Source organism: Leopardus geoffroyi, chromosome X (genome assembly GCF_018350155.1).
Source record: "Leopardus geoffroyi isolate Oge1 chromosome X, O.geoffroyi_Oge1_pat1.0, whole genome shotgun sequence".
In the NCBI taxonomy this organism is placed as follows: domain Eukaryota; kingdom Metazoa; phylum Chordata; class Mammalia; order Carnivora; family Felidae; genus Leopardus; species Leopardus geoffroyi.
The window spans coordinates 26723528-26747481 of NC_059343.1; the positions used below are offsets into that span (position 1 = coordinate 26723528).

A 23954-nucleotide genomic window follows, 5' to 3' on the forward strand; every position below is an offset into this window, starting at 1 on the left:
GGATGGCTATGACTCAGTGGGACTGCACCAGAAGGGGTGTCCTTAGGGGCATTGCTGATTTCCCACGGAGCAAGAAGGTGAAGAAGACAGCGTTCAGACAAGAGGTTGCGAATGTAGGAGATTGTGCTAATAATGGCCCCTGAGTTCCAAACAGCTCAGGGGAAGGCTTTCAAGAGTTGGGGGAGGGTGAGAGAAGGGGACGGACAGGGGAAGTGGCCAGCCTCGTGGGGATTAGAGCGTGAAGGTAGAGGCGTGTTTCGGGAAAGGGCTGGGCAGTCCGGTTCTCGCGGCGACAGACAGAAGCGGAGGTGAAGACCGCTTGAGGTTAGACCTTGCCAGGGCGAGGTGGACCGTCCTGGTAAGGCGTCAGTTTTGGAGGCTGGGGAGTTTCCAGGGGACCCCTTTTCACATCTGCCCGGAGAGATGTGGAAGTGGGGCGACGGTGGTCACGTGTTGTTCGTTGGAGAGGCACACGGGTGAGTGCCCGCCGTCCAGCCTCCCCGTCGTTGCTGGATTCCGTCTGGACACGCACGCGTTCCCTGGGAACGGCCCGGCGGGAGAAGGTGTGCCAGCATCTGGTAAACCTCAGGGGTGGCTGATAAAACTTCCTTCTTCCACGTGTCTGACACCAACAGCAAATGGCTTTTTAAGAGCGGCCCGACAGGCCCGAGCGGGGTGTGATGTTCTTTCTCTGGGAGCAAGGGTGCGGGGCCCGCCTTTCTTCGATGTTGCGCTGAGACGCTTGTGCCGGCACCACGGGAGGCTTGGATGCTCCCCCGGCACTTCTGACGTTCTGACGTCTGGACTCGGACTCTTCCGAAGCGGCAAATTGGAACCATAGCGAAGCTCTGGTATGAAAGGCGAACGGACAGCAAGGCCTTATACAGAACTTTTTTTTTTTTTTTTAACGTTTATTTATTTATTTATTTTTGAGAGTGAGAGAGACAGAGCATGAGTGGGGGAGGAGCAGAGAGAGAGGGAGACACAGAATCCGAAGCAGCCTCCAGTCCCCGAGCCGTCAGCCCAGAGCCCGACGCGGGGCTCGAACTCACGCACTGCGAGATCGTGACCTGAGCCGAAGTCGGTCGCTCAGCCGACTGAGCCACCCCGGCGCCCCTATACAGAACGTTTTGATGTCGCTCGCCTCATCAGAGAGAATACTCTCTCTGCCTCTTCAAACGCAAGATCATTAGGTTTCACGTTTTAATATTCATCCCAAGCGTCTGTCGCTGGGCACCCTCATTAGCCCAGGATTTCTCCAAGAAGGGATTTAGCATCCCCCTCCTGAAGCCCAGATCCAAATATGTGGCTGCCTCAAATGGCCTTTTCGTTAAACCTAAAAACTTCACGCTTGGCCTTCAGCCGTCCCGAATGCTTCGTCTTTTATCAGCTCACCTTGAGTTGTATACTTCTTCCCTTCACACCAGGCGGACTGGACTCTCTCTCTGGCCTTCGTCCTTGTCAGTCAGGCCCAGATTCGGAAGACTGGTCTCACGTCGTACACTCTCTTCTTGACATCTGTCAGGCCAGCTCTCCCCCGTCTCGCGAGGTTCCGCGTAAAGCTAACCGTCTCCCAGAGAATGATCCATATATGGCTTTTTAATCAACAGGGCACTCTTTTCCTTCATTTCTTTGTTCTCCATTTTCCATACACATTCACATACTTTTCAGAACAAGTGGAGGGAAAAAAGCAGACATTGTTTTGGTATTAAAGTTGCTTCGTTCAGTGTGGACCTATCATGTTTTCTTCTTTTAAGTTTATTTAGTTCCTTCGAGGGAGAGAGAGAGAGAGCTGGGGAGGGGCAGAGAGAGGGAGAGAGAGAGAATCCCAAGCAGGCGGAGCCCCATGTGGGGCCTGAACTCAGAACCATGACGTTATGATCTGAGCCCAAATCTAGAGTCGGACGCTTAACCTATGGAGTCACCCAGGCGCCCCTGGACCTATCACGTTTTCATATGTGAAATCTTCTGGGCCAGAGCGTGCCTTTCCGCCAACCGTAACACCATTATGAGTTGGGCTGTAATGATTATGATTGGGTTCTCCGTCTTCCTGACACCTTCAAGGTCCCCACTTCTCTTCCTAGCCTCTTGGGTAAGTGGGGCATTTTCTTTTTCTCGAAACTCCTTTCCCGGAAGGCCACGCTCCCTTTGCTGCCACGAACAGATCAGATAAATGTCTTCTTCCTGGTGTGCTGATGTCATGCTTGGAGCTCTGTTAGTCATATTGGAATGTGAGATCAACAACACTGGAAGCAAGCTCTGTCCCAGAGAGCAACAGACAAATACATTGTATCAAATCAAACGTCTCAGTTGTAAGGCACACCATTATTTTATGCACCATGAAGAAGGAAAGAAAATGCTATCACATTCGGACGCAGTTTTTTTTCCCTCCGTTAGATTTTCCTTAGGTTTTTCAAATTATACTTATTAGAAGTTCTCCTGTACATTGACTTAGACACATACCTTTTTGTCACTGGATCACTCATGCATACACACAAAAAGGAAACTGTGAGGTGATGAAGGTGTCACCTACCCTTATTGTGGTGCTCATTTCACATTACATCCGCCTATCAAGTCGTCATGTCGTATGCCTTAAACTTATACAATGCCATATGTCAATAACACCTCAATAAAGTTGGAATAAAACATAAAATATTTTGGGGGCACCTGGGTGGCTCAGTGGGTTAATCGGCTGACTCCAGCTCAGGTCATGATCTCACGGTTCTCGGGTTCGAGCCCCACATCCGGCTCTGTAGTGACAGCACAAAGGCTGCGTGGGATTCTCTCTTTCCTTCTCTCTCTCTGCCCCTCCCCTGCTCTCTCTCTCTCTCTCTCTCTCTCTCAAAAATAAATAGACATTAAAAAAAACTTAAAAAATCATTTAAAAAAACCAAATCTGAACTCTTCTAAATTGCTTTTGTACTCTGCGTCGTTGATGGCCCTTGCTCTCGTCCTCTGTGCCATCGAGAGTGCAGTGTTTCTCAAAAGTCCTCTTTTGGAGGACAAAATGCCCCCAGGATTTTGTTCCTGGCCAATAATGCCACTCTGTCGAATCTTGATGTGCCTGCTGAGGCAATGACAGCTATGGCCAACAGCGATCGTAAGATGCATCCCGATGTCGAAGATGTGAAAAAATGTACCGCTCAGAATGAGTGAAATCATATTTGGAAGGAGCTCCCACGGCATACTTGTTTCACATACAGGGGAGAAACCCTATCTTTTTAAAGCTACTGCTTTTGTGAGCTTTGTTACTCATCACCGAACCCAATCCAAACTTATATAGGATTCTTTTTTTTAAAGCTTATTTATTTTGAGAGAGACAGAGGCAGCGCAAGTGGGAGGGGGAGGGGCAGAGAGGCAGAGAGAGAGGGAGAGAGAGAATCCTAAGCGGGCTCCGTGAGCGCAGAGCGGGGCTCGATGCGGGGCTTGAACCCATGGAGCCATGAGATCGTGACCTGAGCTGAAACCAAGAGTTGGACGCTTAACGGACTAAGCCCCCCGGGCGCCCGCAAACTTACATACGATTCTTAAAAACAGGTTAGCCACTCTTACTTTGCTTTCCTCCTTGACTAGTCAGTCGAGGCGTCATTTATTCTTGACCTTCTCGGTGTTCTAACACTTTGCGAACGACCCTCATTTTACCCTTCACCTCAGCCTTGCCGAAGCAGATTCTCCCTCAATATCCCTCTGAATCTGAACTCAGGACTGCAAGCAAATGGTGTGTAATAACAACGTTCATCGTTTTAAAGGAGTTCATCATTTTAAAGGAGTCAGAAGCAATTAGCAGGTGCTTGGTACTTCTTGTCACACGTTTCCGAGGGGGGAAAAAAACCTACTTTTTCCTTTTTCTGGAAAATGAAGTACAAGTTGTCAGTGACAACAGTCTATTAAGAAGTTTTCTTTTGTGATACAGTGAGGACTTTCAACGCGGTTAATTTGAATGCGTGTTTGAGCCTGAGATGAAGTTATCAGTTTTATCATCTTCCCCCCAGTCTGTCCTGGTGGGATCATTGCCTGCGACCCCGGTACCCGTAGCAACAGCGCTCATTTCCGACATCATTCCTTAAAGCAACAGACTGACCACGACAGCGGCCAACGGCTGACACGCGTCCAGCTGTGTGCCTCGGGGTGGTATTTTCCAGGCCTGGAAGAGACCGAGTCACGAGTCACTCAGACGTCCTGAAGGTCAGGCGATCGGGGGGTTGGAAGGCTGTGAGGACGCGGGAAGGGGGTGCATCCACCAGGGTGGTGTTTGAAGGGCGCTCACCCCTTCTGAGGGGCACGTGGCAGAGGAGGGCAGGAAAACGCGACAGCACCGGATGGGAGAAGAAGACCCTCGGAAACTTCAGTGGCCGTCGCGGGAATTCTCACATCGTTCTGCCACCGCCCCACGTGTTCAAAAGGCTGCTCGTGGACCCCAAAATGGAACCTAAAGGAGGGGATTTCGAAAATTCCTCTTGTCCCGCAGAACAAGAAGGAGGGCAGCAATTGAGCTGCCACCGTTTCTAGACTTCCCTGCCCGGGATGCTTAAAGAAAAGCTGTGAAACGCTACAGCACGAGCAGTGACTTGTAATAGGCGCTGGAGTGTAATCACAATTCTCTTTGAGTCTCGAGGGCGAGGAAATCCTTCGTTTCCGGGTACAATAAGAGGATGTAGGTCTAAGCGGACTTCTCCGCATTATCTCGGGGAGTCCCTCTGAATCACAGCAAAGGGAAGGATGGGATAAAGGGGGCGCCCAGCGGCCAAGACAGAACCGGACTGGGGTCAGCTTTACATCCCAGGGAAGAGACCACAACGGGCCATGGTTCGGCACGTATAGTCGGAATCCTGTGTGTGGCTAGGATTCAGGCTATCTCTGTGCCGCTGAGCTGGATGTGCAGGCCGAACAGGTATGTTTTGCAGCCTCCCCTTTAAAACCTATTGTGCCCAGGGGCGCCTGCGTGGCTCAGTCGGTCAAGTATCTGACTGCGGCTCAGATCATGATCTCGAGGTTCGTGGGTTGGAGCCCCGCATCGGGCTCTGTGCCGACAGCTCGGAGCCTGGCGCCTGCTTCGGATTCTGTGTCTCCCTCTCTCTTTGCCCCCCTCCCCTGCTCACGCTCTGTCTCTCTCCCTCTCCCACTCTCAAAAAATAAACATTAAAAAAAAAAAAAAATCCTATCGTGCCTGTGCAGAAGCCACTCAGAGTGAAGCCATCTGGATGGAGAGTATGCCCTGGGGATTTCCAGTCCTGAGGTTTCCTAGGTGCTCGGTGCCAATTCAGGTAACGCCGTGGCTGGTTGCTGCCTGAACGGAGGGAGTCAGGTGTACAGGTGCCGACTAGCTCTAGCCCTTATAAATTCTGTCACTGGTTCTAAGGACTCCTGGCATAGGGGAAGGGTTTGGCTGAGGTTTAGAGGCTGTCCCCACCCCGAGGCTGCAAGGCATACCTGTAATTAGGGGAGAGACTAGAGTGATCAGGGCTGTCTTTAAGAGCGTTGGGGATTTCCCTGCCTTCCGGGTCCGGTTATCTGGCTAGATTTCCAGTCTACCCACACAGTCTTGCTTAACCCATGGATATACCTGTGGGGCAAGAGGAAAAAAAAAAAAAAACCAAAAAAAAAAACAATGGAACACGGCATCGGAAAATCGATGTTGGTGTCCACAGTCTGTAATGTATTTGTGCGGCCTCCCTTTTTCTCGCTGGTTAAGACTTGCTCGTGACACCTGCCCTCCTTACTTCCCGAGGGTCCTATAAAAATAAGATACTACGCCAATGTTAAATAAAAGGACTTGGACTTGCAAAGCGCCATTGTTATTTTAGTTTGTCACACCCCCGTCCTTGAGGGAGGCGGCCTAAGGGTCATTTCCCATAATCACTGCAGCCTAGAGTGGATCCACGCGCAATCCCATTCCCTCTACCTCGTTCCCAGAGACAACTACTCTGATGAATTCTAGACCATGTTCTTTTACATTTTTATTTTTATTTATTTTTTAAATTTTATTTAAGTTTAATTTTTTTACTATGAAATTTATTGTCAAATGGGTTTCCATACAACGCCCAGTGCTCATCCCAAGAGGTGCCCTCCTCGATACCCATCACCCACCCTCCCCTTTTATATTTTTATCATACATATGCACCCACCCGACACCAGGGTCCCAGACCACCCAGACCACCTTACCTCACCCCACTCCACTCCACCCCACCCCCCTCCCCTCCACCCCCTCCCCTCCACCCCCCTCCATCCTACCCTACCCCACCCCCCTCCACTCCACCCCACCCCCCTCCCCTCCACCCCACCCCCACCCCCTCCCCTCCACCCCACCCCCACCCCCTCCCCTCCCCTCCACCCCCCTCCATCCCACCCTACCCCAACCCCCTCCACTCCACCCCACCCCCCTCCACCCCACCCCACCCCACCCCACTCCACCCCGCCCCCATCCTCAGAACCATTGATCAGGGGATTGGTTTGTCTTTTCTAGGGTCCCACAGAATGTCTTCTCCCTCCATTTCTGGAGATCCTGAGCTGCATAGGGATGGGGCTGGGTGGGTGGAGAGACTCCTGGATACCTGTTTAAAAACTTAAAAGGTGTGAGATTTGCACACGAATCAACAAGACCTTTATTTAGGAACAAAACAACTTTATTGCAACCAAGGAACCAAATAACTTTATTGAAACCAAATAACTTCATTTATTTATGGCAAAACTGGAAGAAAAAAACTGGAACGTTTTGCAAGTGCAATACTGCAAAATGCATGCTCGGCATGGTGACCAGGGGAAGTTACCATGCACCCTGTGGCTATGGGAAGGCAGTCCCAACTCAGTTCTTGTCGCTGTTGCCCAGGGTGAGCTTGTCAAAGAGGTACTCTGCCAAGCCATTTTCCGGGGCCCCCATCTTGCACAGGCTGGTGATGTAGCCCCCCAGCTCTTTGATGACCTTGACTTGCTCGGGCAGGTAGTTGATCTCCAGGAAGCTGCACAGATGGGCGTCGTTCTTGTCAGCGGCCAGCTGGTACAGGTCGAGCAGGCTCTGGTTCACACTCTTCTGCAGGTGAAAGGCGCACTCCATGGCGTTGAGGCCGTTCTCCCAGTTGTCGCGGTCAGGCTTCATGATGTCGCGGAGGCGGATGCGGCCCCCACGCTGGTTCTGCAGCTCCATCAGCTTCTCGGCATGCTGGGTCTCCTCGTGGGACCGGCGCAGGAAGAACTTGGAGAAATTCTCCAGGGCCACGTCGGCGCGGTCGAAATAGAAGGCCATCGACAGGTACACGTAGGAGGTGTGGAGCTCCAGGTTGATCTGGCTGTTGATGGCGGCCTCGCACTGCGGGTGGTAGTTCTGGCGCACTTGACAGAACGGCGCGGTGGCCATGGCTGGCGGCGCTGGCACCAAGGCGAAGGCGAAGGCGGCTCAGAAACGAGGGCGGCAAGGCCGAAGGCGGTGGCGGCGGGTCTCCGGCGCTTTTTCAGAGTAGCCGACCAGGCAGGCCCGGCGGCAGTCTCCGAGATGCGGCTGGAATGAGGTCCGTTACTCCAGAGGTCGGGGTTTGAATCCGTTACGCGAATCCGTTACGTGAAGGGGCGTGGTCACGAAGGCGAGGGAGGGGGTGGTGGGCGGGGCGCCACGTTCAACGTTCCATCCGTGCTGAGGTCCAGGCGCCTGCGCGCTGAGTGTCTTGAAGCCGTTTAAAAAAAAAAAAAAAAAAAAAAAAAAGGTGGGGCGCCTGGGTGGCTCAGTCGGTTAAGCGTCCGACTTCAGCCAGGTCACGATCTCACGGTCCGTGAGTTCGAGCCCCGCGTCAGGCTCTGGGCTGATGGCTCAGAGCCTGGAGCCTGTTTCTGATTCTGTGTCTCCCTCTCTCTCTGCCCCTCCCCTGTTCATGCTCTGTCTCTCTCTGTCCCAAAAATAAATAAACGCTGAAAAAAAAAAAAAAAAGTTACGAGAGGGAAGGAGGCAAACCCTAAGTGACTCTGAAATACTGAGAACAAACTGATGGTTGATGGGGGGGGGGGGGAGACGGGAAAGTGGGTGATGGGCATGGAGGAGGGCATCTGCTGGGATGAGCACCGGGTGTTGCCTGGAAACGAATTTGACAGTAAATCATATATAAAAAAATAAAGCCATAAATCCTAAAAAAAATAAAAATAAAAATATAACTCTTGTTAAAATATATATTTAATATATTTTAATACATTGCTGTGGTTTGTGAATATATCTCACGAAAAAAAACCCCACCGGATTTTTTTTTTACCCGTATTTTGCAAACATTCATAAAATAACTCTTGAGATGCAATTCACATTCTATAAACTCGACCTTTTGAAAGTGATTAGCTACTCGGTTTATAGGATGTTCATGGCGTTAGGCAGCCATCACCACAATCTAATTTCACAGTTTCATCACTCCAAAATGAAAATTCCCTACCCATAAGGTGTTACTCCCCAGACCTGGCTACCACTGATCTCTCTTCTGTCTCTACAGATTTGCCTATTTGGGATATTTCAAATAAAGGGAATCCTACAGTATGTGGACTTTTGTGTCTGATTTCTGTATTTAGCATAATGTCTCTAATCTTCCTTTTTTCATTGCTGAATAGTGTTCCATAACATGGATATGTCACATTTTCTTTATCCTTTCATCAGTTGATGGACATTTGGGTTTTTTTTCCATTTTGTGGTTATTATGAATAGTGTTGCTATGAATATTTGTGTGCAGGTATTTGCGTAGACATATTTGTATTCTCTTGGGACTATGCCTAGGAGGGAATTGCTAGGTCACATGACAACTCTGTGTTTAATCTTTTGAGGAACGGCCACATCTTTTCCAAAGCGGCTGCACCATTTTACATTCTCACCAATGATGTGTGAAGTTTCCAACAGTGTTATTGTCTGTTACTGCAAAGTAATATCACATTGTGGCTTTGATTTGCATTTCTCTAATGACTAAGCATGTTGAGCATCTTTGTATGTTCTTATTGGCCGTTTGTATATCTTCTTTTCCTCTTTTCTTTTTAAAAATTGTAATTCCAGTATGGCTACCATACAGTGTTATATTCGTTTCAGGTATACAATATAGTGATTCCATAATTCTCTGCAGTTCTCAGTGCTCATCATAAGTGTACTCTTAACCCCCTTCCCCTGTTTCACCCATTTCCCCCCACCCCGCACCTCCCCATTGGTAACTATCAGTTCTCTATAGTTACAAGTCTGATTTTTGGGGTTTGTCTATTTTTGTCTTTGTTCGTTTGCTTTGTTTCCTGAATTCCACATATGAGTGAAATAATACGGCACTCGTCTTCCTCTGACTGGCTTAGTTTGCTTAGCATAATACCCTCTAGATCCATCCATGTTGTTGCGGATGGCAAGATTTCATTCTTTTTTTATGGCCGAATAATATTTCAAATACTTATAAACATATACATATATGTAAACATATATGACGTTTTCTTTATCCATTCCTCAATCAATGGACATACGCTGTTTCCGTAATTTGGCTGTTGTAGATAATGCTGCTCTAAACATGGAAACATTGGGGCTCATGTATCCCTTTGGATTCGTATTTTGGTATTCTCTGGGTAAATATCTAGAAGTGCAGTTGCTGGATCATAGGGTAGTTCTATGTTTCACTTTTTGAGGAATCTCCGTACTATTTTCCAGAGGGGCTGCCCCCGTCAGCATTCCCACCAACAATGCAAGAGGGTTCCCCTTTCTCCACATCCTCACCAACACTTGTTGTTTCTTGTGTCGTTGATTGTAGCCTTTCTGACAGGTGTGAGGTGATATCTCACTGTAGTTTTGATTTGCATGTCCCTGATGATCAGCGATGTTGAGCATCTTTTCATGTTTTTGTTGGCCATCTGTCTGTCGTCTTTAGAAAAATGTCTGTCTGTGTATTCTGCCTGTTTCTTAATTGGATTATTTGGGGTTTTTTTGGCGTTGAGTTATATATCTTTATATATTTTGGATACTGACCTTTTATCAGATATGTCATTGGCAAGTATCTTCTCTCGTTTAGTAGGTTGTCTTTTAGTTTTGCTGATTGTTTCCTTTGCTCTGCTTTTTATTTCGATGTAATCCTGATTGTTTTTGTTCTGGTTTCCCTTGCCTCAAGAGACATATCAGGAAAAATGTTGCTATGCCCAACGTCAGAAAAAATTACTGCCTCTGCTCCCCTCTGGGATTCTTATGGTTTCAGGTGTCACATTTCAAACTTCCAGTTCTGGGGGTGCCTGGGTGGTTCAGTCGGTGAAGCATCTGGGTCCGGCTCAGGTCACGATCTTTCGGTTCGTGAGTTCAAGCCCTGCGTCGGGCGCTGTGCTGACAGCTTGGAGCCTGGAGCCTGCTTCAGAATCTGTGTCTCCCTCTCTCTCTGCCTCTCCCCTGCTAACACTCTGTCTCTCTCTCAGAAATGAATAAACATTAAAAAAAATTAAAAAAAGAAAACAAATGCAAGTGAGTTGTGTTGAGCGGAAGGCAACTTATTCGGGGCTCATTTTGCATCACTTGGGTGCATTTATCTCAACATGCCTTATTTCCTGCCTAGCCAAATATGGCTCTTCTCCTTTGAATCATTGCTAACATCTTACTGGTTTTCTCATTAATTAACGAGTTCAATAAAATCTTTGACCTGTAGTATCTCATATTTGCGAGAGATTTCAGTTTCTTTTTCTTTAATTATCCTTTAACATTCCCCACTGTCATCCCCACCCCACTGGGAACATAACCAACCCCACAGGAGTTGTCTTACTTAGTAGGGTAAGCGCTTTTGGGGGGGTGCTCACCAGAGCTGTGAATCCTGAAGAGTATTGGAGACCTGAAGGCATAGCATCCCTGAGCGGGATATGGAGTGAGAGCATCTCTGAGGAGAAGGAGGCCGAGCGTAACTCTGGGAAAACGGGGAACCAAAGCAAACCAGTGGAGGAAGGTAGCACGTATAGAGAGTGGGCCACGGGAGGGACCTCATCCAGGGAACCCTGGAATCCCTGCGGGGCGGAGGCTGGCCCAGGGCATGTTAGGGAGGGCAGAGAAGGAAGCATGGGCAGTAAAGGTCTGTACGGAACCAGAGTGGCTGAGAACCAGGGGAATGTTGAAAGCTTCCAGGCAGGGGAAGTAGTCAGCAGAGACTTGAGGGGATCTGACAGGCCGAGAGGCATGATCTGGCTAAAATTAGCCCTGGAAGGAGGTAGGGACGTGAGCTTTTGCAGTCAGGAGAAAGGATCCCATCATCAGCGCTTTCAGGCTTCCTAAGTCACAGCCCTGAAGAGGGTGTTGGGACCCACAGATCCTGAGGGTGTAGAATACTTGGGACTGGGCCATGAACTCTGTTTTCCAGAGAAGCTTCCTTCCAGCTGGTGATCGGAAGTAGGGAAGCTCTCGCGCATCCGGCTGGCTCAACCGAAGGGCATAGCAAAGTTCGGTGAGGGCTCCTGTTTGGTTGGGTACCGATACGTCCAACACCGCTCCACTGAAACACGCCTGTCGTGCGTCCTGGTGTGTGTCAGCTGATGACTGACAGTAGTTCAGCTAAACGTCAATTTGCTCTCAAGTTGTCACCTTTCGGTTTTATTCGGCGTGCTACACATTCTCCATGTGCTTCTCCAGTGCTCTTTTCTGCCCTTCTCCATCTTCCTCTGAGCTCTGGAGCCCGGCTTGTATGGATGGCATCCACGGGGCCCTGGCCCTCGGGCCCCTGGTTGAGCTCAGCCAATGGGCGGCACTGGCAGGAGACGGGAAGGCAGGAGGAGAGGGAGTTTGGGATACTTATTTTCTTGGCTCGCTCTCTTTAGGGAAGATCAGGAAGAGGCAAACCTATTACCTCTTTGTAGCTCTAGCTCCCCGGATGAAGTAGGGACCGTTCTCAGGAGGGGCTTTCTGCAAACATTGCTCACTTCGGAGGAATTTACCCCAAAGAACAGGTGTTCTTTGGGTCAGGTTTAATGCACAGCCTAAGAAATTCATGGGGAGCCACAATCCAGTATGCAGTGCTCCATTGCTTCGGCCCAGAGAATCAATGGAACACAGAGACTAAATAGAAATCAAGAAGAAATGAAGTCCCTCATCGACAACAGTCTCAAGCAACAAAACAGTAGCCCAGGTGAAGCTGCCACCGGGGATTCAGCCTCCAGTTGTGTAGCCTGTGGATTTCTCTAGCTCCTGGCCCCCTTGTTTCCTTAGGTGATTGATCTTTTGGTTACCCCTCACCGAATTAGGAGACCTGTTAGAGGGTCGCCTGGGTGGCTCAGTCGGTGAAGCGGCCGACTTCGGCTCAGGTCATGATCTCACCGTCTGTGAGTTCAAGCCCCGCGTCGGGCTCTGTGCTGACGGCTCAGAGCCCGGAGCCTGTTTCAGATTCTGTGTCTCCCTCTCTCTGACCTTCCCCCGTTCATGCTCTGTCTCTCTCTGTCTCAAAAATAAATAAACATTAAAAAAAAAAAAAGGCCTGTTAGAGAAACAGGAAAGAGGAAGCAGAGAGAGTCATTTTCTACTTGTCGGTAGCCATGTTAAAAAGTCTGGTTGGGCGGGGGGCGGCACAGTGGTTAAGTGGCTCCCTGAACCCTTTGATTCTTGATTTTGGCTCAGATCATGATCTTGAGGTTTGTGGGATCAAGCCCTGCGTTGGGCTCTGTGCTGACAACGCAGAGCCTGCTTGGGATTCTCTCTCTCCTAGCTCCCTGACCTCCCCCCCCCCCCACTTTCTCTCTCTCTCTCCCCAAATAAATGAACAAGCATTTAAAAAAACCGTTGAAAAAAAAGGCTGGTTAGGGGGGCGCCTGGGTGGCTCCGTCGGTGAAGCGTCCGACTTCAGCTCAGGTCATGATCTCGCGGTTTGTGAGTTCGAGCCCTGTGTCGGGCTCTGTGCTGACAGCTGGGAGCCTGGAGCCTGCTTCGGATTCCGTGTCTCCCTCTCTCTCTCTGCCCCTCCCCCACTCATGCTCTGTGTCTCTCTGTCTCTCGATAATAAATAAACGTTAAAAAAATTTTTTTTTTTTAAAGTTTGGTTAGGGAAGATGTTGAGTTAGTAAGGTTTGAGGATTAACTGTTTATTTCAAGTGAACCCTTGTCCCTCCTTGCTCACCTTCTCCTGATCAGAGCTGTTTCAGACTGCTGTGCACAGCAGTGCATGGGTGGGTCCAGTGAATGTATGCAAGGGATTATAGATGCTGACTATTTAATTAGCTACCTCTTAATCATTTACTCCCAGACAGGAAAGTGTAACCCTCAATTGCAGATAGCCAAAAGGAGATTTAAAATTTTTTTTTAATGTTTATTTATTTTTGAGACAGAGAGAGACAGAGCATGAATGGGGGAGGGGCAGAGAGAGAGGGAGACACAGAATCGGAAGCAGGCTCCAGGCTCTGAGCCATCAGCCCAGAGCCTGACGCGGGGCTCGAACTCACGAACCGTGAGGTCGTGACCTGAGCTGAAGTCGGACGCTCAGCCGACTGAGCCACCCAGGCGCCCCCAAAAGGAGATTTTAAAAGTTTTCTTTGCTTGTTATCTTTTCTAAATAGGAGATGAATAATTTTTATTTTGTGACCTTCCATTCCTTCATAGAAAACACAAGGTGTAATAGTCAGGATAGGGAAAGCTATGTTGTAGTAACAAACCAGACCTAAAAAACTCAATGGCTGAAGACAATATGTATTTTTTGCTCACATCACAGCCCGAAGCAGGTGAAGTGACTCTCTTTCGTGACTCTTCGCCAATGGTTAACTTACCAATGCAGGCTAAATTCCACCCTTTAGTTGCACCTTCCCAGAATTCTTCACTTCAAACTGCACGGAGGGAAACAAGAAGCATGGAGACCTCCCACTCACTCTTTTATTGCCCTGGAGCAGAAATCATATTCACTTCAGCCCAAACCAACTTCAAGGAGGCTGGGAAATGTAGGGAAAACATGTGATATCCAGTGAGCAAAATTTTCTGCCATGCATGTTGTATCCATTTCTCTTATTTTATTTTTTAATGTTTATTTATTTTATTTTGAGAAAGAGAGAGAGAGAGAGAGGGCCAGTAAGAGAGGGAGAGAGAGAATCCTAAGCAGGGCTTGATCCCACAAACCGCGAGATCGTGACCTGAGCCGAAATCAAGAGTCGGACACTTAACCGACTGAGCCACCCAGGCACCCCTCTCTTATTTAAAAAAAAATTATTTAGAACTCACGTGGTTGGCCAGTGTTATTTATGTACTTATTAGAGTGTGATTGTAGCAAGAATTCTTCTGAAAAACATTTACCAGTGTGTGTGTATGTGTGCGTGTTAGCGTACTAAGTAATAACAACTTGTGTGGTCCCCTTTCTATATAATTGCTTCTGTGATGTTTTGCATCGCAGGTCCTAGCTTGACATTCACACTCAGATTCAACCCCATGTCCTACCTAAAATCTCTTCTGTCTGAAGTGAACACAGACTTCTCTGAAGATCTGTAGGGTTTGGTGCCCACGCAATCAGCATGGCAGTCAATCACGGACCACCCCTCGATGGTTTGTCTTCAATTGCGCTGAACTCTTAATCTTCTCCTTTTCTGTTGTGTCCATTTGGTGCAGTGTTGTCCTGACTTATAACCTGTCGGAGGGCAGATGCCCTTTCTTCACCTCCAGAGCACCCAACAAGATAGAATAGCACAGGCCAGGTGCTCAAAGACCATGGGCTGATTTAATCTGATTTAATAGGACTGATACAGTCAGCAGATGTGTATTAAGCTTCTAAGTGCCATGTTCTAGGATCTGTGCAAAGAATTGTGGGTCGAGAGATTATTAAAACATAGTGACTGTCCTTAAGGGGCTTTCAGGATTTTAAAGATAGAACGAACTCAGACCAACAGAATGTGGTAGCTAGTCTCCAAACATGGCTCCAACGGTTCCTTCCCTCCCAGTTCCAGAGCGCTGCTCCTCATTTAGAGTTGGCACTTACTTTTGCTGCCAGTGACTACCTTGGCCGATGGAACGTGTTAGAAGCAGCATTCTGGGACTTCCAAGAGGATGGGGAGAGTTGTCTTCTTTCCGCTCGGAAGTTTCGCCCTCCTCCTCTGAATTCCAGTCTCCCTCTGAATCCAGCCACCATGTCGTGAAAAGACCAAACTACGTGAAGCGGCAACAAGGAGGGGAAAAGAGGCTGAGTTCCCAGCCAACGGCCAACCTCAACTGGCAGCCATGAGCGAGACATTTTAGATATTCCAGATGACCACGGCCCCAGCTGAATAATAATGATGATGATGATAATAATAATAATAATAATAATAATAAAATGGTTGTCGTTTTAAACCACTATGTTTCGCCAGCGACGGGGGTTGAGTTGTAGCCGAAGAGAACTGAAACCCAGGGTCAGAAATATACGGGTCAGTATAATGGCTCCACACAGGAAGGAAAAGGATGAAGGAAGTTCAGGAATGCCCTCTGAGAGGTGATGTTTGAGCTGATGAGTAAAAACACCCCAGCAGAACTGAAGGTTCTTTTCAGAACAGAAGAATGTCCAAATCGGATTTTTGTCTCCGACTGCTCTGGCATGAGTGAGAGGTATTTCAGAGGGCCATGACACTAAGGGGAGGACAGCCAGGCATCTTCCGTAGGGACTCGGGGTCGGGGGTGGGGGGGAGGGGAGGCACGGGGTGGCACAGAGGTGAGGGAAATGGAGAGGAAGGACAGGACACGAATGTCACTGAGGTGGAAAATCAATAGCCCTCGAAGATGGACGCAGGTAACGAGGGAAAGAGAGGAATCGGACGCCCACACGTCAGGCTTTGGCTCACCATTCTCAACCTGGGCGAATGCCGGAGACCAAGGAGGACGGCGAAGAAGGTGGCGACCTGGGTTTTAACCGAGCTCTGCGAGTTCTGGGACATCCAAGAGGCACTGGAGGGCGGCGGCCGCCGGGTTCGAAGCTCAGGCGAGGGGGCTAAATTAAGATAATAAACTTAAAAAAAACCAAGTTGTCCGGGACCTGTGCCGAAGTGAAACTCCCTCGTGGGTATTTATCCTGTTGTAAAGTAGTCGTGTTTTAGAGAAGATCGTCTATGAAAGGTAGCATGTCAGTGGCCGGGACCCTGGAGAGGTGACGTAACCAGTGAGAGGAGGGCGAGGACTCATTTTTTCCGTTAGCAACGATGGGCTGTGGAGAGCTGTAGGCATTGCCTATCCAGGCCCCTTAGTGGCTAATTTGACCGAATTTGCGCCGAGACCGCAATCGTGGGTGTAGTTTGTGGCTGCGAAGGGTTTTCTCTGTGTGAAGCTAACTGACCCACCTGGACTGGCGCTCCGCCGTGGCCTCATTAGGCCCACTCTCCAGACACCTGAGCCGTCTCCCCCCTAAGGCCACTTGCAATGCCAGTCACCCTAATCCTGACGCGTCTAAAGGTGCACAGCGCGGGGACGTTACTTTGATGTTTTAGAAAAGGCCTGAGAGCTCATCACGGTTTCGTGAGTCCAAAGAACCCAACGTTGTCACCATGTGGTACTTAAGTAGGTGATTATTTAGAAGGCAAATGGAAGCTTCTAAGCAGGTGCCTGGAGCTCAGGAACAGAGAGAATGGCAGGCTTCCCGGGCTCTGCTGGGGGAGAGGCAAGTGCCCCGTCCCCGTTGCTGTGTATGTGAAGAGCCTGGTTTGACCCCAGCAGGTACGTGTGCGCGTTATAAATGGGCTTTGACTACTTTTGTTTTTAGATGTTTATTTATTTTTGGAAAGACAGGGACGGACAGGGTGGGAGCAGGGAAGGGACCGCGGGAGAGGGAGACACAGAATCCGAAGCGGGCTCCAGGCTCCGAGCTGTCAGCACAGAGCCCCACGCGGGGCTCCAACTCGGGAACCGCGAGATCATGACCTGAGCCAAAGTCGGACGCTTCACCGACTGAGCCACCCGGGCGCCCTGGAATTTGACTGCTTTTAACGAGTCCTGAGAAGAGCACCGCAGGCATTTGATCTGAATCTGGACCAGGCTGTTTGCTTACTCGTTTCTATTTCTGTACAATCTACCCTGGGACCATCTTCAATGATGTTGTTAAGTTGCTCATTTTTCTTCCCCCTGGCCGTGCCTATCCCATACAGGAATCCCTGTAAATTCAATTAATCCGATGACTTCACGTGATTGTATTTTCCCAAACGTCAAGGCTTACTTACGAGCAAAAGCAGACCTGATTTTCGAGCTGGGGCCTCCAGGTCACGGAAAGCCCAGGCCCAGTGCTAGTGTCTCTCTCCTCTTTGTAGTCCCGACCAGGGATGTCTCATCAGGCAGCGTGAGCTACACCCTCGATCTCAGCGTGGTAGCTCAATACGAGCTTAATTCTCGCTCAGGACCATTGAGGCCAGAGAGGTGCCTGGGACACAAAACGTAAGGAGGCGCCTACCGTCAGGGTCCTGAAAGCACAGGGTCTTGCTTTCGCTAGGTCTCCGTGGCACGTCAGTGACCGGGACCCGCTCGTTACTGCCACGCAGAGATCCAGACTGATGACGGCGGTGTCACCGCAGTGGTGGAACAAAAACATGGCGGATTGCACACGGGCTGTTAGAGTGACACGTGTCACTTGTGGTTACGTTTCATTGGCCAAAGACCATCACGTGCTCTGGTTTCAGAGGCGACAGAGAAATGCCACATGCCTGGGGAGGGGTGACCCGAGAGCATTTGGCGAACACTCCAAATGGTTTCCGTACTTCTATTTCCCAAGTTCTCTAGCATAGAGGCCACCGGCACCCTGAGCTCCTTGCCCTGGGCCCGTAGCTCTCCGGACTCGCCCCCCGGGAGTGTCATGAATTCCCGGGGTAGGTAGCTGATCGGGACTGGATGCACAGGGAGGCCCGGTAGGGGGATGGGCTGTGCGCCTTGGTATCGAACGCTCTGCCGAGGAAGGCGTTCACAATGTGCCAGGACAGCAGCGGCCCCGGCGCCGAGCTCTTCCCTTGTTGTGGTGCCACGTGCATAGGCTCTAGTTCCCAAGGCTTGTCACGCCTCAGCTGAAGAGAGGGCACCGCTCCTCTCTCTCTCTCTCTGCCTCTTCATCTCTCGTGCGATCTCTTTTTCATTGCTTATTTATTCAGCTCAGGGACCCCTTGGGATCTATTCTGCAAAGAAGATATTATCCTAAAGAGAGCTGCTGTCTGTCCCACTTGAGGGAAGTGAAGGTCAGTCCACGGGCGTGACGTAGGAGTAGACACAGCCAGACAGAAAGGACAAAATATAAAATAACGAGGAAAGACCAAAGCCACGGGACCCTGCCTTTGCCTTTTTATCGTTATCTTTTTCTCTTCGTTAAACGCAAAGTAAAGCATAGTTGTGAAACAAAAGAAAAAGAAATCTTGTATTTTGTAGGAAACCTTTTTCCAGAAAGTTTGAAGGTTTTTTTTTTTTGTTTGTTTTTTCTTCATAATTAATCCATTCTCGGCCGATACCGCGACTCCCAGGTTGGGCACACCCGTCTTATAGATGAGTACTCGGGAGCGCTGGCCGGTGAAGGTACAAAGTCGTTTCAGGACGGCTGTCTTTTAGGGTTTACAACTTAGCCTTCGGCTTTCCTGTGGCAGTAAATCCATGGGTTTCATGTCAGCAGTGAATTTGAACGTGGTTTTGGGTGGAAGAGGCAATACATGGAAAGTGCGATTTCAGCCCGTTTCGGTCAGAGTAGTTATCAGTTACCCATCATATATTTGGTTGAATATTCGCGTTGAGATTTAGAGGGAAAGGGGCAATGGAAGACGGAAGGTAGCTCAGTTCTACTGAATATAGTGTGATGTCAACTTTTCAGAGGCCTTTGCTTCCGAAACGCCAAGTGCATGCTTACCCAGGCAGAGTGGGAGTTGAGTGTGGCTGTACATCTGCACCTACATCCGGTGCTTTTTTTTTTTTTTTTTTATGTTTATTTATTTTTGAGAGAGAGCGAGAGAGCGTGCATGAGAGAGCGGGGGAGGGGCAGAGTGAGAGGGAGACAGGGCATCTGAAGTGGGCTCTGTGCTGGCAGGCTGACAGCCCGATGCGGGGCTTGAACTCCTGAACTGAGAGATCATAACCTGAGCCGAAGTCGGATGCTCAGCCGACTGAGCCACCTAGGGTGCCCCCTATTTTAGCGTTAGAATTATTAAAACACAACGCCAAGTATTGGTGAGTAAGCGGTGAGGACATGAAGTGGTACAACCGCTTTGGCAAATGGTATGGCAGTTTCTCATAAAGTTACGTGGGGACCTACCCCACGACTCAGAAATTCTACTCCTAAGTATGTAGGATGTGAAATAGAACACACGTACACTGGAAGGACCGTAAGGGGAGTCTAGGTGGCTCGGTCAGTTAAGTGTCTGACTTTCTTTTCTTTCTTACGTTTATTGATTGATTTTGACAGAAAGAGAGAGACGAGCAAGAGTAGGGGAGGGAGAGAGAGAGAGAATCCCAAGCAGGCTCTGCACTGTCAGCACAGAGCCCAATGTGGGGCTTGAACCCACAAACCGTGAGATCATGACCTGAGCAGAAACCAAGAGTTGGACGCTTAAGTGACTGAGCCACCCAAGCGCCCCAAGCCTCAGATTCCTGACTTTGGCCCGGGCCGTGATCTCCCCGTTTGGGAGTCCGAGCCTGATATCAGGCTCTGCACTGACAGCACGGAACCTGCTTGGGATTCTCTCTCTCCCGCTCTCTCTGCCCCTCCCCAGCTTGTGCTCTCTCTCTCTCTCTCTCTCTCAATATAGATAAAAATAAACTTAAAAAAAAAAAAAAAAAAAGAAAGCAGTAATATCTAAGAAAAAAAAGAATGATAAAAGAATGTTCCTGGCAGCTTCATTCATAATATCCTCACCCCGGAAATAACTCAAATGTCCATCAGTAAGTGAATGGATAAGTAAATTGTGGTATATTCATACAGTTATATAATACTGAACGATAAAAAGGAACGAGCCACAGATGCACTCGACAATACGTATGACTCTCTAACAGACTGTGTTGAGCAAAAGAAGTCTAAGACACGCAAAATACTAGATATTTCGACTCAGGTGACGTTCAAGAGCTGGCCAAACTAAGCTACGGCTATAAAAGTTAGGAAGTGGTTGTCTTTGGCAGGGGGGTTGGCTAGCAAGGAGCGTAAGAGAACTTTCCAGGATGAGGGAAACATTCATCGATTTAATGGGGATGGTAGTTGCTATGGTGTTAAAGCCTCATCAAGCTGTATATTTAAAATCTGTCCTTTTACGATATGTAAATTATGCTTTGATTAAAAAAAAATACAAAATCAATTCAAGGTATCGGATTCCAGGGACCCCCGACCTAACTTGTACTCCCTGCAGCTGTTGCCGCTTATTTTCCTCAGGGAATATTGCAGAAATGTTGAAGAGCTAGGTCCTAGACCCTGGTCAGTTGAGTCAGAGGAAATCGATTTTCACTGTCCCAACTTTACTTTCTTCCAGGAGGAGCGCGAGAGCGAGAGTGGGGTTTGACTCACCACGCGGGGTTGGCCGGCCTTGACTTCGCTCATCTCCTGTTAACGGCTCATGGTCAAAATAGTGGCAGGGCACGGTTACAGAAAAGCTCCCTCTTTGTCTGCTCAGACTCCATAGAAATCCTTGATGTCGTGGAAGATGAAAGCCAATCCGCCGGTCCTCCAGGGGTTGAGAATGGAACGCACTACGGTCCTTGGTCTTCCGCGTGTCAAGCGTGGTTCTGGCAGGTGAAAGGAGCTGCGTCAGGTACGGCAAAGCTGCGGTGACTGCAGACAGACATGTGCAGAAGGAGGACAGAAGGGAAGCAAGGGTGACCAGTATGTTTCCTTTGAACGCCACAAAGGATCGCATTATAAGCTTGCAGAGGCGCTGGATCGCTGTCTAGTCTGCATTTACGGAAATGTGAAACTTCCACGAGAAGAGGAGGAAAAATCCCCCCACTGTCTGATATTCTGCCTTGGAACGCTGTTAAGAACTACGTCTTTTTTTTGTTCTTTCCTCCCTTCGTGCTTTCTAACTTTCTGAAAATGAACAACCACCGTTGTGACCTGTTGTCTTTTTATATTGTGTTAAGTATTTACGTTTTTATGTATTTGCAACCATGAATGAGATACGTATAAAAAAGGTGAATGCCATGGGGCGCCTGGGTGGCGCAGTCGGTTAAGCGTCCGACTTCAGCCAGGTCACGATCTCGCGGTCCGTGAGTTCGAGCCCCGCGTCAGGCTCTGGGCTGATGGCTCAGAGCCTGGAGCCTGTTTCCGATTCTGTGTCTCCCTCTCTCTCTGCCCCTCCCCCGTTCATGCTCTGTCTCTCTCTGTCCCAAAAATAAATAAACGTTGAAAAAAAAAATTTAAAAAAAAAAAAAAAAAAAAAGGTGAATGCCATAGGTGCTGAAAAGAAGTCTAGGCAGTTATTTATAGCACAAAGATTTTGAAAAATGAACCTGTGTTTTTGTACCACAAACCTTCCCCTTGACTAGTAGAGCAAGTGTGAAAAACAGTGGGTTTATTTTATTATTTTTTTAAAGTTCATTTCTTTATTTTGAGAAAGAGGGAGACAGGGAGTGAGGGAGGGGCAGAGAGAGAGGTATTGAGAATCCCAAGCAGGGATCCCAAGGCTGGGCTCGACTCAGGGCTCGACTCAGAGCTCGAACTCACAAACTGTAAGGTCATGACCGGAGGCGAAATCAAGAGTCAGATGCTTAATGCACCGAGCCACCGAGGCACCCCATCTGTGGGTTCCTTTTAAAAGTTCACTTATGGGAGCCTGGGTGGCTCAAAGCATCTGACTTTGGCTCGGGTCATGATCTGATGGTCGTGAGTTCGAGTCCTGCTTTGGGTGAACATGAGTCCCGCTCTGGGTGAGCCCCACCTCTCTCTCCCTCTGTCTCTCTCTCTCTCTCTCTCTTTGCCCCTTGCTCACTTGCACCCTTTCTCTCTCTCTCTCTCTCTCTCTCTCAAAAAACCGATTCATTTGAAGTTTGATTTGGTCTGGCTTTCGTTTTGTGACATCATTGACCCCCAAGAGATTGCACCCACCCAGTATTCATGCCCTTGGATATTCCCCACCCCCAACTTTGCCTCTGGGGTTGGCCTGTTGACTACATGTGGCCAGTGGGAAACTCGCAAGTGTGATGCACGCAGAGGCTTGATAAGCATTTACACACTGGGGCTTGTCCCCTTATAAAGCTTGTTCTTAGAACCCAGCCACCAAGCTGTGAGAAAGTCCAAGTGGCCACCTGGAGAGTCTTAGGTGGAAGACAGCAAAGGCCCCTGGCCAACAGCCCCAACTTGCCGGCTCTGTGAATGGGGCCACCGTGGAAATGGATCCTCCAACCCCCGGTGGAGCCCCCCCCCAGCTGATTCCACACGGAACAGAGATGAGCTTTCCCCATCAAGTCCTGGCCAAATTGCAGGTGTGTGAGTCAGTGAATGGTGGTTGTTGTTTTGAGCCATTAAGTTTTGGGGTACTTTGTTACGTACGCGTGAAATGGTACCTAAGCTATTTTATGTATGGATTGTATCTAGTTGTCTATCAACCCCTAAATTTAAGTTGGCATAAAGATCGTAACTGTTTCTTAGTTCAGGAACCCTGTGTTGAACTCGGAGGTTCCGAGACTGCATCCTGGTTTAGCAGAAAGTCATGCAAGTCCCTTATTCTATCGATTCTCCACCCACCAGCCCGCGTGATCTTTTAAAAATCATTGCTTACATCCTTCGGCGCTTTCCTCTGCACCTGTAAGGAAAACCGAATTCCTTATTCCACTTTGCAGGTCCCTCTGGCCTGTGCTTGATTCCCCTTCATTCTCGTCTCGTGCCACCCTCCCTCCACTCCACCACTTGCACGGTCCAGCCTCACACGTGGCCTTCCAAGTCCCTGAGCATGCCAAGCTGGTGCCCACCTTTGCATCTTTTTACCCACGTTGGATGTTCTCCCTGCCTGGAACAGCCATCATGGGACTGGCTTCTTACCATTCAGATCTCAGCTGAAACGTCACCTCCTCAGAGAAGCTTCCCTGACTGTGACGATCGGTCACAGATCACCTCAAAATGCACAAGCATGAATCTCTGCTTCGCAGGCCCGTGTGGCGATTGGGGCAGCCGTCCACGCTGTCTCGGGCTACGGTCCACGTTGCCTCCCAGGTGAGCCGTTGAAAACCCTCACGCCTCCACGGCCCCAACTCAGAACTCACACGCTGCTCCCTCCACATGGTTCAGATCGCTTCACACGGCCAACATCACTGGAGAGGGGAAGTACTCTTCCCATGAAGTAGATGTTCGCATAACGACAATCAAATGTATGATATTGTCAAACCTAAAGCAGGCACACCATCAGCCCTTACCTTCATTTCACCCGATTTTAATTCTCTGCAAATAATTGATCACTCTCTGATATTTTTTGCGGTTATTTATTATTATTATTTATTATTGCCTGTCATCTTTTGTTAGATCACGTGTGCTACGAAAGCAAAGATATTATGTGTCTTCTTCAATGCCCTATTCCCCCACCCCTTGGAACAGTTTCTGGCTGAGACAAGGGGCCTGATAAGAACGAATGTTAGTTGCAGGTATTCTTTTGGGGAGAAGGACCTTGAAAGCCACTTATTTTTTTCCCAAACCTAACTTACATAAGTATCTTTAAAAAAAAAAAAAAAAAAACATCTTAAAGTAATCTCTACACCCAAAGTGGGGCTCGAACCCGCAACCCTGAGATCGAGAGTCGCATACTCCAGTGACTGAGCCAGCCAGGCGCCCCCAAATATCTTGATATTTTAAATCAGTGGTTCCTCTTCCTAGAATTTCTCTATCTCTTCCAGTATTATCTTTCAGAAACATAAGAGAGATCACAATGACCTCCCTTTAATGCTTTGTTTTTGTTACCCATCCATTGTTGCGAAAACCTTTTTGTGCCAGACGTTAGCTTTAGAAACTGTGGTTTAACTCAAAGGGATCTTCAAAGGTCCTTGAAACTCAAATCCTCAAATCAATCTTCCTCTAGTTGCCAGGGGGAAATCCTCACGAGACCTTTGACCCTGTCTAAATTGGGCTTTCCCAGAAGCTGACCTTGGGATA

General features: G+C 48.8%; 1 protein-coding gene and 1 long non-coding RNA gene across 2 annotated transcripts; one reads left to right on the forward strand and one right to left on the reverse strand.

Moving 5' to 3' along the window:
- Positions 1-5074: 5074 nt before the first annotated feature.
- On the forward strand, positions 5075-23567 carry LOC123594730. Its single transcript, XR_006710857.1, has 4 exons — positions 5075-5264; positions 6464-6570; positions 20350-21007; positions 21257-23567. It is a non-coding gene; the product is annotated as an uncharacterized LOC123594730 (long non-coding RNA).
- LOC123594729 (ferritin heavy chain-like) lies at positions 6636-7557 on the reverse strand. Its single transcript, XM_045471636.1, has one exon. It carries the CDS (start codon positions 7349-7351, stop codon positions 6803-6805), a length of 549 nt encoding a protein of 182 aa, XP_045327592.1. The 5' UTR covers positions 7352-7557; the 3' UTR covers positions 6636-6802.
- Positions 23568-23954: the final 387 nt, after the last annotated feature.